The 16,429-nt window shown below is 39.8% G+C and overlaps 1 protein-coding gene across 7 annotated transcripts in view; it reads right to left on the reverse strand.

Moving 5' to 3' along the window:
- ECHDC1 (ethylmalonyl-CoA decarboxylase 1) overlaps nt 1-16,429 on the reverse strand; it is a 78,690-nt gene that overhangs the window by 43,470 nt on the left and 18,791 nt on the right. Inside the window, exons 1-2 of one of the 7 annotated variants that reach the window (XM_070559374.1) lie at nt 7,261-7,814; nt 6,624-6,754 (exon numbers count right to left, since the gene is read on the reverse strand). The exons of 2 other annotated variants lie outside the window; for them this stretch is intronic. In XM_070559374.1, the coding sequence (XP_070415475.1) occupies nt 6,624-6,678 (55 nt within the window). In that variant the 5' untranslated portion in view covers nt 6,679-6,754; nt 7,261-7,814. Of the gene's footprint in view, nt 1-6,623; nt 6,755-7,260; nt 7,815-16,429 lie in introns of those variants that run through there. 4 more of the 7 variants (XM_008544615.2, XM_070559375.1, XM_008544628.2 and 1 more) reach the window with 4 other exon arrangements.

Genomic DNA, 16,429 nt, shown 5'->3' on the forward strand with positions numbered 1-16,429 from the left:
TACATAAAACTGTAATGTTAAATATTTCAATTAATTTTAAGATGCTTCCATTTGTCTTTAGATATTGTACATTCCTAACCATACATCTCAAGTGTACACCCTAGAAGTACAAATCTATCTATACATTTTCAAAAAAATTGAAAAGATTTAAAATAACATGGCCTCTCAGGACTGGAGCATGAATCTATGAATGAACCTGAAGGGGAAATAAAGTGAGAAAGGTAGAAAATTTAAGTCTATGGGAAGTGGAAGGAGGGGACAAAAACTTCAAAAGTAAAATGTTATCACTTATTAAGAAGTAAGAAGTGGTTATGAAAAAAAACACAAAGATTTTGGAGGCTTCCTAAGTTATCACCCAAATGTAAATATCAAGTTGCCTCAAAATATCTCAGCTGGGAAAGAAACCTATACTAAAAATTGCAGGAGGTATTGAGAAATGACAAGCAATGGGGCTTGAAACAAATTAAATGAGCTAACAAAACCTGTATTCTCATAAGATGTATCTATGTTCCTAAGCTCCAGCCATGTGCATAACCCTCTCCTCCCTGACCAGTGTTGTTTCTTTCCACATCCTCTTTCACCATCCCTGGACCCAAGTTCAGTGGTCAAAGTCTGCGGGGAAAATAGGGAAATATAACAAAATATATCATTCAAAATGAGTTCTGAAGCCTTTGCTTTTTTAAAAAATTTTGAGAAACATACATAATGATTAAATTAGCACTTCAGATAAATATTTTAAGATAGGACAGTATTCTTTATTAGATTATTTAAAGTAGATAATAGCCACATTCCAATAAATAAAAAAGGGTTGAATAGTTTCTTTGCATATGGGCCATTAAGGAAACTACATTTATGTGTAGGTTTTTATGGCCAAGAAATTCACAGACTGGGATCCTCGTGTATAAACACAGGTGCGTATGATAAGAGCATTTGGTAAGATGTAGTTGGTAACAATTCAATGGGTATTTATTGAGTTCTTATGAGTAATCTCCCCTTTGCTCACTAGCTATTTCAGAGAGAAAAAAAAGCATCTTTACCCTTGAAAAATCTTCAGTTTTACCAGGGAAACAAAATATGCACACATAAGGCAAAAATAATTCAACTACCTTATTGAAAACAGAACAAAGTCCCTCCTTTTATTAGGCTCTACTAGCTATTTGCATCAGATTTAAAATATAGTCTTAACTTCATAAAAGGATATTTTTTTCCCTTCACCAGTAAACTTTTATCATGATGTCTAAGAATATTCTACAGGCAGAAATGGATCCAAAAACATTAAATCAGTGCATAGGATTATGATATTTTATTTCCCTTCATTCCCAAGTTTTAAAATTCTAAGCGGAAATACAACAAAAATCAGGCAACAACCCAGTTCTGCTGAAAAGTAACCAAAGGAAAACAAACTCAGATGAGCTTTTCTTTCTAGTGTCTTGAATTGTAGCCAAAATATTGGCAGAGGAAGCTATCCTTAAAATACTCTCATCTTACATATTTTCAGAGTATTATTTCTTCAAAAGATTATGTTAGTGCTAATCTATTAACATGAAAATCATACAGTCCCCCTCCCCTCCTCAAAACAAATCTAAAAAAACAGAAAATAGGACCCACATTTCCATTTTACAATTCATTAAAGCTTACCTTTGTGTGCACCTTTCCCCTGGAGAGTGATCTACTCACTGCTAAATTTTGAAACAACAGAAAAGCTCTCAACCAACGTTTTCTCTCTCTGCTTTTTTTCTAAATAATTTTAAAAAACAAACTATCAATTTATAAAAACCTTTAAAACTTGAAGCACTGTTTCAGGTAGCTCCATAGGTGTCTAGAATCACAAGCCTTTTGAATGGACAAGAACATACTTTATAGACAGGCTAGCTGATTGAATCAAAATATTTATCAGCTAGTTAGGAAACTGTGCAACACTACTGTTCATTTATTAATTCTATAAAAGATTATTTTTGTCTACTGATTTGAAATTACAGTTGGCCAAAATGAAAATAAAACACAGACGTGAAGAATGAAGAAAGCTATTAGCTGAGTCACCTAATAGTTGCTCAAAAAGTCAGGTGTCAGAATATGGGCGTGTTCTATTTCTTAATCTAGGTGATAGATACGCAGGTATTTATTTTTGTTATTGCTCTTTAAACTCTTCTTATGTATTTTTCACTATATGTACGTACTTCTTAATAAACTTTTCTTTAACTAATGGCTATCAATCCAAATTTGGGGGGATGTCTCTGCTTTACCAGTAATCTCTCCTAATCTTCTAAATTGCCAATTTCAAAACTAGTTTCTTAAGTAGTCTATCTCCTCACATAGAAGACACTGAGTCAGGAACACAAATACTGCCTCAGTGGCCACATAGGTGTCTCAAGTCTCTGGTAGTTCTGGCAACTAAGCAAGAGTCCTTATTAATGATAGTTCTTAAAAATTGAGGTACAACCAGAAACCACATAACAGAGAACTAGAGATGATGTTCCTGCCTCCAGTAAATTAAAAAATTCTTATGGGCAGGGATTGCATCTTATTCACAGCCTTTAGCATACAGAGTTTAACATTTAATATTTGTAGAACTAAAGGACACATTGTGGTTATTACTATATAGAGACTACCGTACCTAACCATCATTTCCTAAACTAAATATAAGATCTTTATCTGCAAAATAGAAAAAACTTATTTCATTGTTGGGTTTCTAGAAAACCCAAGTCCAGCATGAAGAGCTACAAGTGTCAAGGGTATCACAGTCAGCCAGAGAAGCAGGTTCTCCTCGTCACTGGTCTCTGGTCACTTTGTTTACAGGACCGCCACTCCTCCATCAGTCCCAGCTGAGGAATCTCTGCTTCTCTTCAGAAAGAGAGGGCAAGAGTTCCAATTTTTCTTTCATGTTTACAAAACAGGTTTGCATATGACACAATCTCTAGTGGATCATTAATAAAAATATTAACATTTTAAGAAATGAGGTTAAGTGATAGATAAGACATCAATCTAACTGTCTATAATCTCTGTAGTTGGTAAAACATATTTTACAAGGGCTTGGTTAGGAGTACTCTTCAAACTTTATATGACCAGATTTCCCTCACAAGGCTGTTGGGTTAGGGCTAGCCTGTTACATTCTCTAACCTTCTCAGAATGAGAGGCAACTTACCCACTGGGTACTGAGGATAATACTTAAGAAGTGTTAGTGGCAAACTTCAACAGGGAACCCAAGACTTGACTTATTTTGCCCTACATTCCCCACTCCCCTTTTTCACAGAAAGATATTGGTTCTGAGCCAAAGACAAGTATAGGGCCTGGGCCTTGCTTGTTCAGCAAAAGCCCGCAAGCCCACTACAACCATGTGTCCTTCTGTTTCCCTTCTGGGCAGGATGCCCAGCTGCTGGGATTTCTAACAACCCAGGGCCTGGCCAGGCCAGATCCTACCTTATCTCACTTCAAGAACATCACATCTTGAAGGGACACAGCCCTTCCACGTGAGCTAACGTTCCTGGGAATGCTGGTCATACCAAGGACAGCCTCTTGGCAAGCATATAGCCTTCGTGTCCCCTGCCTCTATAAGAAACCCCCTTCCAGCCCACGGTAGCGGGTGCACATTGCTGTCCAGCCAGCCGCTACTGGATCTCCCTATAAGTAACTCCCAATCAACCTATATGCCTCGTTCACCATCTCCAGATCTTTTCTTTGATCTCTCCACACCCTATCTGGCACTGCTCACTCACCTGGGTGTGCGGCCAGACAACAAGCAATTCAGTCAAAGTACTATGGCTTTCTGTAGGAGGCAACAAAGAGAAACTCTTTCTGCCATTTTGGATTTTCTTAATTCTTTTTAAGAATTTTTTTCTTTTTCTTAAATCTTTTTCTTAATTCTTAGTTCTTTTTTCTCTCTCCTGGATTCTCCTTCTCTCTCATGGGGCTTGTGTGGTAAAAGGAACCTAAGGCTGCCTTCATCTCAGGAAGCGTCCCATTTGAAGAAGGTCAAATAGAGTCGGGCTCAGGGTTCCTTAGGCCTGCTTCTAATCTTGGGAAAATATGCTGTCAAGGTCAGTTCACAAAGCTGGAAGGCCCACCTAGAGTCAGAGCCAAACACAGTTAGGTCCAGGCTTGCTTTTGCCTGGGGTATGCTCTATGCATGTTTTGCCCCTGGGGATTAAGTCACATATAGAAGAGACAACTCAAAGGAAAATTCAAATGGGGCAGAGGTCCTGATCTTCTCCACACTGGCCATGACTTTGGTATAAAAGGAATGTGCCAAAGAAACTTGATAAGGACTTAGATGCCTTTTTTTTTTTTTTGAGGAAGATTAGCCCTGAGTTAATATCCGCCACCAATCCTCCTCCTTTTGCTGAGAAAGATTGATCCGAACCGGCGAACCCTGGGTCACCAAGGAGGAACGTGCAAACTTAACTGCTGCCACTGGGCCAGCCCCTTAGACGTCTATTTTTAAAATCTAAATTTGTCTATGTTTTCAACAATACTCGTTTACGAAAAAGAAGAAAGAGTTAAACTAGAAAATAAGGAGTAAGGCTTATAACATTATTAGCATTTTTAATTATTATTGTGGGATAAGAGAATCAATAAACAACATATCTTCTGGTCACTGTAAGGAGTCGTATGCTCTGTTTATATATTAGCCTTCCCTCAAATATCCAACAACTCAAGGGCAGTTAGTGTGGATGCCATCAAATGTACATCTCCTTATCCTTAAATCATTACAAATTTAAATACTTATTTAACAGAGATATTTTGACCCCATTAGACATCTTTGATATGCTGATTTCTTCCAAGGAAACTGTTAACCTAAAAATAAAGAGCTGAATAGAAAGGCACTATGTGTTTATTTGGGATCAAAGAATTGCAATTCAGGGTACAGAGATTTAGGTAGAAACCCAAAGTGTCCCCCAACAGGAGACAGACTCACAATTTTTATGGCAAAAAGGGAGGAAGAGGAGGTGAGTTGTATTAAAGAAGAGTTCATTGGTGCTAGATGAGGTAAGGCTAGGTTTGTACTTCATTGATTGGTTAGCAATTTCGTGACCATCAAAGTCCAATTTCATCAGTCCTTACAAACAGTATATTCTCATTCTTACTGACTTCTTGGAACACTGGCAGTTTGGTCCAGTTTGGAAGATAAAGAAAACAAGACATGCATGGCAATTCCTCTGAAATGGCTGTTCCACCTCTATTTTAATATGGCTCCACTCATGTCAGCTTTCACAAAACCTTACAATTAATACTTCATGTATCCTTTTCTCTATTAATTCCATTTTTTCTCTTTGCCCCCACTCCTGTCCCCCTTCCACTACTAACTCTCCCTTCTTTCCTCTCCTCTCCTCTCCTCATATTCCTTTGTTTTGCTACAGAATAGTACGAGAAAAACTCAAAGGCACTTCTTAAGTCTGCTAGCTTTGCTAACCCCAAGTTTAGGAATCTAATTCTAGAAATTTGATATTAGCCTATTATGTATACTTTCATCCCAATTCTAAATTCAGAGGCTAACTTAGACAAGAGTTCAGCGCTGAGGAGATGACGATGTGTTAGCCACCACTTAACTACTCTAGTATCTACAAATACAAGCAAAGAAAGCAAGCTTGAAATTCACGTTCCGTGTAAGCACATAGATAAGCAACCAGCATTTTTAATTTGTTCCAGAACCATAAGGCAATGAAAAAGTTCTAACGTATTTACACTTTTATAAACTTTCATTCAGGACAAAACGTATGTTTAAAACTTGTTATGCAGGATACTTTGCTGTCCTGCCACAAGCAGATTCAATGGAGCTGAAGGAGCTCACAACCAAGCCACTGGAAACAGGAAAGAGAGCAGAGCCCCTGGGACATCTGAGGTCAAAGGTGTCACTCTCTCCATTTTCCTTAAAGTCCTGCAAAGCTGATCAAATAGTTCCCCTCCCTGCACAGGAAATAAGCTAGCTGTTCTCTTAAAGGCTGTAACCCATTTACCATACCCTGGAATTCCTAAATTCATAAAACAACACAAATGCATACTTAATAAGAAAACAATTAGCCTAAGGCAGGTAATAAACAATGAGAAATCAGAAATATTCCATTTTAGACGGTCAATGCATGACCTGTGTCTCAAGTTTTGATTTGGTTTTAGGCTGTCACTACATAACCTACCTTCCAAGTTTCATTGCACACAACGCACACCCCTCTCCCTCACACAGCCAAAAATGAACCTCTTTCAGCTCCTCAAATCCTTAAGGTTTTCTTTTCATTCCAAGCCTCTGTAGATATGAACCCTCTACTTGTTAGGCTCTTCTCTTCCTCAGAGTAACTCCCCGTCATCTCCTCGAATACTCTAGACTACATCACTCTTACTGTCTGCTCTCACATTTACATCCTTTATTACCCCTCACTCACCCTTTCTCTAATTCTTTAACCAAATCTTCCCACTGGATTTAGCAGCAAGAGGGTACCTGCAGTGCCTAGAACGTGCTTGACAAACAGTATTTGCCAATAACAATTTGCTCTATCCTAGCTGTACAGAAAAGTTTAAAACACCTGAAGGGAATGTTCCCTAACAGCAACTGGCAAGCTGTGCTATATAAGGCTTAAGAATCTTCCCCACAAACCAATTCTCCAGCTACCTTGTTTATCAATCCCACCACTCACCCTGTTTCGACTCCATTCCGTTGTTCGAGCTGGTTTCTCTTACTGGAACGCTCATCACTGCTTTTGCGTCAGCCCAAAGTAATCCACTCAGTTTTCAGGCAAGAACCAGACAAACGTCGAGAAAGGATTGGCTGTTTCAGTAATATGCAAGTCCCTCCCAGAGTAATTTCACAATTATATCTTTCCTTCCCCGCTTATTTCTTCCAAGAGGGCGCTAGGCCTTCACAGAAGGAGTCCTCTGTTACTCCTGCCCGTGCCCCGTGCATCTCTATACCTCCAGCCCCTAGCAATAGCTGCTAACAGCAGGCGCTGAAGCGTGGAAGCGAGGGGAAGGGGGCGGGGGAGGTGCGGTTGATGTAGATTCTCTCAAAGTTCTCGTCAGTCTTTTGGATATTTAACTGAATCTGTGGTTTTAATCCCCTACATTTGTGATCCTTGCATGTGTGTGTAGCATTAAAAGGATTACGGAGGCTCAAAAGTATTCTAGAAGAACCCGCAACAAAAATGACTGGGTCATTTTTTTATTGAAAAGTTGGCTGCATGAAACAAACGACGTACGTTTCAGTTTCAAGCAGAATCATTTAACACAAGAGTACCGAGAAGGACAATTACAGAGGCCCCACGGAACACTACCTACTTGGCACAGGCCCTGGGAAGGATTCGGCAGTTAAATTGCGCCTACCAACTCTTTCGAAAACGTTCCAGGCGGAAACTCCTCCGGCGAAATTCCAAGAAAGCCCGGCTCGCCCCGCCCCTCATCCTCGCCCCCGCCCGCCTTCACCTCGCCAGGTCCGCGCCCCACTGCGTCCCTCACCCAGCAGAGGGTAGTGCGCCTGCGCGGCGGCTGTAAGGAGAGCGCGGCACTGCTCCCCGGCGGCTTCCCGCGATGGAATTTGTGTGCAGACACGCTAATGTCCACTACATAACGACATGCTCGACTTCTCTCCTAGATGACACTTAGAATGTAGCCCCTACGGCCACACAGTACTGGAGGCCGCAGCGGTGGCGACTTCCCCTGCCCCTCCGCCCTTTTTCTGCTTCCGTACGCCCCGCCGCTCCCGCCCTCCGCTGCCCTGTGCCCTCCTTCCTCTCCTCGTCTCCTTTATGCTGCCCCGCACCCCCTTTCTCTGCCCGGCGCCCCCATCCCGTTCCCGTGCGGCCACCCCTGACCCCATAAGCCCCACCCCCGTCGTAAAGCGTTCCATTCTCTGCCGGGTCGCGCGCCCAGCGTAGTGCGTCCTCCGTCGTGTCGTGAACGAGCCGGAATGGCGGGCTCCTGGTAGGCCTGCTTGTTGGGTTCGCTCTGCGATGCAGGGTTAGGGCTGGGGCAGGGCAGCTGCCAGACCTGGTTGTTTTCCGGCTCCCATGTAAATGTGGGAAGAGTAGAAAAGAAGCAAGCCAGTTTAGGTGTTACTGCATTTGGTTCGTTTTTGCCCGCCTCCCTGAAAGCTAAACACTTGAGATGACGGGATAGCAGCAGAGAGACGGTTTTGATCACAATGTAGCGGTGTGAGGAGGTGAAAGCGTGAGTCTCAAATCTACTTCCCCCAAAATGGGAACTCAGGAGCATTTATGGGGTAGAGGGGTAAGGTGGTCCAAAATGTGGAGGTAGGTGATTGGACATGAGGTAATTGATGTCAGACCCCGTGCCTCTTCACAGGACACGTGCTCACAAAATGGTGGCATTAGCGTGATCTTTGGGTGCAGTTTTTAGCTGCTTGATGTCAAAAGGCCGCCTGTGGGACATCTGTGCAGGCCCAGTTGATGAGTTGGTGGTCTCAACCACCCTGGAGTGGACAGGGGTTCTAATTCCTGGAAAACTACTCATGCACCCATTACCATGGTGAACCAGGCTCCAGGGAGATGTTATCTATAGGAACCTAGTGGGAGTCAGATAGCCTATTGCCTAAACAGTATAAAGATGGGTGGGTTAAACAGCTAAAAGTTATAATCAGTAATTGCAAAAAGGAAAAACACCTTTAGTTTCTAGCTACTTAATCATCAATGTCTAACTGCTGGTTTCAATTCCCCTATCCTTTGGTATTCCTCATCCTTGAGGGATTCAGGGCCACAAGCCATCTAGTTACTTTGTGTTGAATTGGGGCATAGATCTGGGTTAGAGGTATGAAACCGTTTAGCAATCATTTGGAAATATTCTTTTGTTCCTGGCTTCATGTTGACAGTTTGTATTATTAGAATTTTGTACTTTGCTTTACAGTTTTGGGACCAAATCTAAAGGCATATTTTATAATGAAGTGTCCAACCAGAAGGATAAGTATAGACAACCTAAATTTTAACAGTCCCTGGAAAAGAGACCTAATCCCAGTGAGGCCTCCATCTGATGATCTCCAGGTGGGAGAAGACATCTGGTCTCAGTTCCTGATAGTCTTTTGTTTTCCTGGATATGCCTCAGAGACTGGAACAATGCCCTATCCCCTGATCTTTCAGTTATCATTGATGATGGCTATAAGCACATACTCTCTGCCTGGGGGTCATCACATTCCTAAGGAACTCAAAAGAGCAAAGTTTATCAACTTATAGCAGCTGGGAGGGTCCATAAAATCTACAGAGCACAGCTTATTCAAAGTTACCATATGGTTTCTTTTCTACAATATGGCTTCCCTTATGTCTACCTTGTGTCGAGCCCGTATCATGGGGATATTTTGCAAGGGGAGGGGAGAGAAAGGTAGGAATGCTGTCCTCTCTTAAACATCTTTTCTGCATTGAGTGGGAGAGGTATTTTTGTTATTTTTTTAACCAAATATTGAACATATGTTCTACATGTAATGTTGTGTTTATAAAGCCCAGCAAGCTTAAAATGCTGTGTGATACCTATAGTAGTCCCCTCTTATTGGGGGAGAGAGGGGCAGAGGGGGGATGATACTAGCCTTAATATCAGTTCCCTTACATTAAACCCAGCATATGGGTTAAAACTAAAAGCTCTCATCCCCTTCCCCTGCCTCTCCAAATTACATTCATAGATAAATACTGGTTTTTTAAACTTTTGTATCCCTGAACTTCACAAGGCAAATAGAAGTTACAAATTGTTGGAGCCCAGGTGGCCTCATGCTAACATTTTAGCTAGTTATGGGTGCTTTGAAGTTTTATTACAGGGAAACTGACATCCAGAGAATATCAAGAAGCTGAAGCTTCCCAGACCCCAATTCCTCGGCTTCCTGGCACCAGAATCCACCATCCACCATGAAGGCAGACAACCAAGCATACCCACCTATGGGTTCCCTCATCTTGCCATCCTCCTCCCTGCAAACAGCCTCACAAGGCCAAACACAGGCTGGTGGGAAAGCCCTGACCTGCAAAGGTACTTGCTTACCATAACCTGTAGAAAGAGGAGAAGTTTTCTATCTCAGGATCTAGTCTTTCTCATTTTTTTCTTTTCCAGTAATATTCTGATTGCTCACCTGTATGTATAACATTTCAATATATATGCACGTACAACTTAGTAAAAATACCTTTTACTACAATAACCATTTTGCCAAACCACAAACTAAAAGTTGATGCACCATAAGATTAATATGTCAGTACCTAGTCATCCTTTAACTGCTGGCTCAATCTATAAATATTGGATGGCCATTTCTTTAGTCATTTAAGTTTTCATAAAATACATATCCAGTTATTCTCCCCCTCCTTCACCTGCCTCATTGTTAAACTGCTCTTTTTCCTTTTACCCCATGTCAGGTTCTGCAGTCAAGACTTTTCAGTATCTACTCTTCCTGAGAGATTGGCTTCATACTGAAACTCTTAATATTAATCTGAAATTTATGGGCCCAGTGCACAGTCAGTCCCTGAGGCATCATGGGTTGGAGATAGAGAAAAGTTTATTTGAATTAGCCAAAACAAGAATGTGAGAGGATAGGTTCTCTCAAACCTGCCTTAACAAGAGAAGAAAGCAGGAGGTATTATAGAGCTAAGGCTTGGCAGGAGTTTCTGGAAACAAAGGGGAATCTCTATTTCACTCCAGATATGCAACTGGGCAATCTGACTTCTGGGCATCAATAGCAGCCTGGGGCTGGTTATCTGTGATTGTAACTTCCTTGACGGCATTCTCTGCTGTAAAATAAGCTCTTAAATCCTTGTAATTCTTGAGTCACCACTCAAGTTAAACAAGAAAACAGGAGATGGACAAGAGTAGCTTTTTTCATCCATGTCTGTGTTGGGAACAAAGTCAAAAAGTCTTATTGAATATTTACAGTAACCCTCAGATACCCAGCTTCGGGCTCAAAGTAGCTTTCAATCTTGAGGCACATAAAATTTTCTTTTCTATATCATGCTTAATGACTTTTTCTTTTTTGCACTTTGACAATTCCCCTTAAGAAGTGTTTTGACCCAACTTTATAACTGGATAGGTCACCATTCATCCCTTTCTAAGGAGTTGAATGTCCAGGAAAACCTAATTGAGAAGTAAAAGTAGATATTTTTATCAAATACTAAAGGATTAAGTGGCTACAATGAAGGAGACCTGGCATGAAATGTGATTGTTCTTGCACAGGAGGCATCCACAAGACTGGCTGGACTTTTCTGCAAACAGAATGTTCTGCCTGGTGAACTCACAAGGCCCCAGGGAAAACATTGCTTGCAAACAAGAATGTTTTATGAGCTCCTCAAAAGGAGCAAGCCTGGGACCTTGAGAGTTTGAAACATTATGAAGGAACCTGTTATGAACAGATGTGTAGGGGAAAGGTCATTATTGTGGGACGCTTGCGCAGGTTTAGGTCGCTGACTCGCTGCTTTGGCAAAAGGCCGGCTTTGTTTAGAGGCTATAATAATAAAGAGCTCGAGAAACTCGAGAGCAGAAGACTACTGCACAGCAACCGGTGTTCGTGTATTCATTGCGTCAGCAACACTACAACTTCTGTTACTTTGTGATTTTCAGCTCTCCTCTCTCCCTCCCTCCCTCCTTCCCTCTCTCTCTTCCATTTCCTTCCCCTCTCCCTCTCTCTCTCTTTCTGACACTTCATCACTTCCTGAATAGTAAAAGATATTCCCTGGTATCCTCCTAGCTATTTTTAAAAGATAGTGTAATTCCCTGTTGACATTATAAAAGAATAACTTTTTTTCTGGTTAGTAATATAATGTTCCTGTGCACACATGGAAAAGTTAAAAAAAAAAAAAACTTTCATAATCCCCGATAATATTTGAGCATATTTTAAAAAATAAAGAGGGATCAGCCCCAGCGGCCAGTGGTTAAGTTCAGTTTGATTTGCTTCAGCAGCCAAGGTTTGGTTCCTGGGCCTGGACCTACACCACTGGTTGGTGCCCATGCTGTGACAGTGGCCCACAAACAAAATAGAGGAAGACTTGCAACAGATGTTAGCTTAGGGTGAATCTTCCTCAGGAAAAAAATAAAATAAAGATTGATAGATTCTATCTATAGCAGTATCTATATCTAGTTATGTATCTGCATGCATGTACATATGTATACACATAATAAAATCTATGTAATACTTAGCAAAATAAAATAGATAAGCATTTCTCCACATTGGTAAATATTTTTAAACTGATGTTTAATGATTAGTCAACATTCTGTTGTTTTTTTAGGTATGCCCCTTATATGCATCATTTTGCCTAACCCAGTCTTAGAGTCTCTACCTTTTAGGGGGGTTCAAACCATTTACATTCGTATATTTGATTTGTGACCTTTTTTTACCTTATGGTTTATACTTAATGCATGACATTCTGTTTTATCTGAAGGGATATTTTCAAGTTGTTTTTTTTCCTCCCCAAAGCCCCAGTGCATAGTTCTATATTCTAGTTGTAAGTCCTTCTATGTGAGCCACCACCACAGCATGGCTACTGGCAGATGAGTTGTGTGGTTCCGTGACCAGGAACAGAACATGGATGGCCAAAGTGGAGTATGCTGAACTTAACCACTAGGCCATTAGGGCTGGCTCTCAAATTGTTAACATACGTATCTTTTAAAAAATATCTCCCTTCCATTCAAACACATATCTCAGTGCTGATTGCCTTACGGGAGTGATATGGGTGGGAAGAAACCTGAAATGTCCCGTGAATCTCTTTGGTTTTATTTTCCATGAGTCTATGTCTTTAGGAGAATCTAGAATATGGCTAAATAAATAAAAGAGAGAGAGGATTTAGGAGCATAAACAAATGTCTTGGCCAATAATAGGTAACTAGAGAAGGCTGCAGGAACAACGAGAAATATGTTGTCTTTGTCAGATCTTTGATTACTTAAGAACGCTGAGTCTTCTCATGGAAGCAAACCAGTGCCCATCAGTGGATGAATGGATGAAGATGTGGTATATATATATATATATATATATATATATGTATATACACACACACACACACACACACACACACACACACAATGGAATACTACTCAGCCATAAAGAAGACAAAATCATGCCATTAGCAACAATGAGGATGGACCTTGAGGGTATTATGCTAAGTGAAATAAGTCAGAGGGGAAGGGGGTGATGGGAGAGTAAAAGGGGTAAAGGGCAACATACGTATGGTGATGGGTAAAAACTGTACTATTGGTGATGAATACAATGCAGTCTACACATAAACTGAAATATAATAATGTACACCTGAAATTTATACTGTTATAAGCCAATATGACCTCAATAAAATAATTTTTTAAAAAAGACAAACATTTGGAAAGAGACCATAATCTTAAAAAGCTTTTGTAAAAAACCCACTACTGTATCATCTCTTACAATATCCCAGAATAAAATCTTTACTCTGTGAAGAAAGAAAGAGAGAGAGAAAAGAAAGAAAGAGAGGAAGGAAGGAAGAAAGAGAGACAGAAAGAAAGAGAGAGAGAGAGGGGGAGGGAGGGAGGGAGGAAGGAAGGAAGAAAACTGTGTCTTCTCTATTAAGAGAGCTAAGGTTTTTTTCTGGGGTTTTTTGGGGTTTTTTTTACAACCATGTAACTTCCTGTATTTGCCTGGAGTCTTTAATAGTCACTTTGGTTAAATGGATAACTAAGTGTTGTTTCACAGTGACCTGTGATCCTTAGTTGACCAAGTGTTTTAAAACCTTTTGGTATTTTTGACAAACTTCCAAAAATCAAGTTCTAAATGAAGTATTTTTGACCTCAAACTAACTTTGGGATTTTCCAGAGGGTCCCCAGAATATCTCAAAAGATTTGTTCTCTCTCTTTATAAAAGAAAGTTGTTAAACTAATTAGGCTGATTTGATATGTTAAATTACCTGGCAGCATTGTCAAATAAGAAGTAATACTAAGCCTTCTTTATGTTGTATTTGTATGGATATATGTTATAAGTATTCCAGAAATTGTATGAAATTCCTAGAAATCTGATATGTCCTGGTATAATGTTATCTGTCATAATTCTACTTATTATCTTAAAATGTTGTATATCACAGAAACTAACAATGGAACAGAATAGAGAGCCCAGAAATAAACCCATACATATTTGGTCAAATAATTTTTGAAAAAGGAGCCAAGAATATACAATGGAGAAAAGATTGCCTCTTTGATAAATAGGAGTGGAAAAATTGGATAGCCACACACAAAGAATGAAACTGGACCCCTATCTTACACCATACAGATTGGATAGCCACACACAAAGAATGAAACTGGACCCCTATCTTACACCATACAGAAAAATCAACTTAAAATGGAGTAAAACCTGAACATGAGACCTGAAGCCACAAACTCCCAGAAGAAAACATAGAGGGTAAGCATCAGTCTTGGCAGTGATTTTCTTTGGATTTGACATCAAAAGCAAAGGCAACATTAACTCATCAGATATGTGGTTTGCAAATATTTTCTCCCATTCAGTAGGTTGCCTTTTCATTTTGTTGATTGTTTCCTATCATCAAAAAGGTAAGGGACAAGCGTTGGCAAGGATATGAAGAAAGAGGAACCCTTGTGCACTGGTGGTGGGGATGTAAATTTGTGCAGCCACTGTGGAAAATATGAAAATTCCTCAAAATATTCAAAACAGAACTAGCGTATGATCCAGTAATCCCACTTCTGGATATATATCCAAAGGAAATGAAAAGAGGATATTTAAGAGACATCTGCACTCCCTTGTTTATTGTGGCATTATTCCCAGTAGCCAAGACATTGAAACAATCTAAGTGTCCATCAGGAATGAATAAATAAAGAAGATGTGGTATACACACACGCACACATACACATATACAGTGGAATATTCTTTAGCCATGCAAAAGAAGGAAATCCTGCAGTTTGCAGCAACATGGATGAATATTGAGGGCATTATGCTAAGTGAAATAAGTAAGACAGAGAAAGATAAATACTTTGGAATCTAAAAATCCAAATTCATAGAAACAGAGCTAGAAAGGTGGTTAGCAGGAGCTGGGGGGGTGGGGAAAATGGGGAGATGTTGGTCAAAAGGTACAAAATTTCAGTTATGTAAGATGAATAGCCAGCCCTGGTGGTCCAGTGGCTAAGATTCAATGCTCTCACCACTCGGGCCAGGTTCATTTCTGGTCAGGGAACCACATCACTCATCTGCTGGTTGTAAAATGTGGCAGCTGTATGTGCATCTTGCTGTGATGCTGAAAGACATGTCACTGGTATTTCAAACACCAGAAGGGTCACACATGGTGGAAACATTTCAGCAGAGCTTCCAGACTGAGACAGACTAGGAAGAAGGACCTGGCCACCCACTTCCAAAAAACACACCATGAGAACCCTATGGATAGCAGCAAGGTGACATATAGTGCTAGAAGATTAGAGGATGGCAAAGAAAGACCAGGCAGGGTTCTACTCTGCTGTACACAGAGTTTCTAGGAGTCAGAATTGATTGGAGGGCATTAACAACAAAAAGGATGAATAAGTTCTGGAGATCTAATATACAGCATGGTCACTATCGTTGATACTGTATTGTATGCTTGAAATTTGCTAAGAGAGTAGATCTTAAGTTTTCTCAACACACACACACAAAAGGTAACTGTGAAGTGATGGATATGTTAATAAGCTTGATTATGGTAATCATTTCATAATATATAGGTGTATGAAAGCATCACATTGTATACCTTAAGTATATACAATTTTTGTCAATTATACTTCCATGAAGCTGGGGGTGGGGGGGAAGAAAGTGGAATAATGACATCTTCAACTATTACTGTTGACTTTCTATTTCTCCAAGTCTATTTCTCCCTTCGATTTTGTTAACTTTTTCTTCATGTATTTTGTGGCTCTAATTTTGGGTGAATACATGGTTATGAATGTTATATTGTCTTTAGGATGACTGTTATCATTTTTAAAAAGTTCTTCTTTATCACTTTAACATTTCTTAAAAGTCCATTTTGTCTTATATTCATATAGAATTTCCAGCTTTCTTATTGTTATTGTTTACATGATATACCTGTTCCATCTTTTATTTTCAACTTGCTTGTATCTACAAATCTAACGTTTGTCTACTCTAGACAGCATGTACTTGGTTCTTGTTTTTTTATCCAATGTGACAACCTCTGCCTTTGTATTCGTATGTTTAATTTACTAACATTTAATGTTATTATTTTTTTGAGGAGAAAGGAGATTTTTGATGGAAATTGACCTAGAAATTTCTGATGCTTATAGGCATCAGAGAAGAATTCTGTAATGTATATAATCAATAGCACTCTGGCCTTCTGGTTGATGAGAGGTTATTTAACTAGGTTTTGTTCATTCATTTCTTTTTTTAACTGAAGTAATATTGCCTTATAACATTATATAAATTTTAGGTGTAAATCATTATATTTCGATTTCTGTGTAGACTACATCATGTTCACCAACCAAAGACTAATTACGATCCATCACCATATGCATGGGCCCAGTTACCCCTTTCACC

This window comes from Equus przewalskii, chromosome 9, assembly GCF_037783145.1.
Source record: "Equus przewalskii isolate Varuska chromosome 9, EquPr2, whole genome shotgun sequence".
Classification (NCBI taxonomy): Eukaryota; Metazoa; Chordata; class Mammalia; order Perissodactyla; family Equidae; genus Equus; species Equus przewalskii.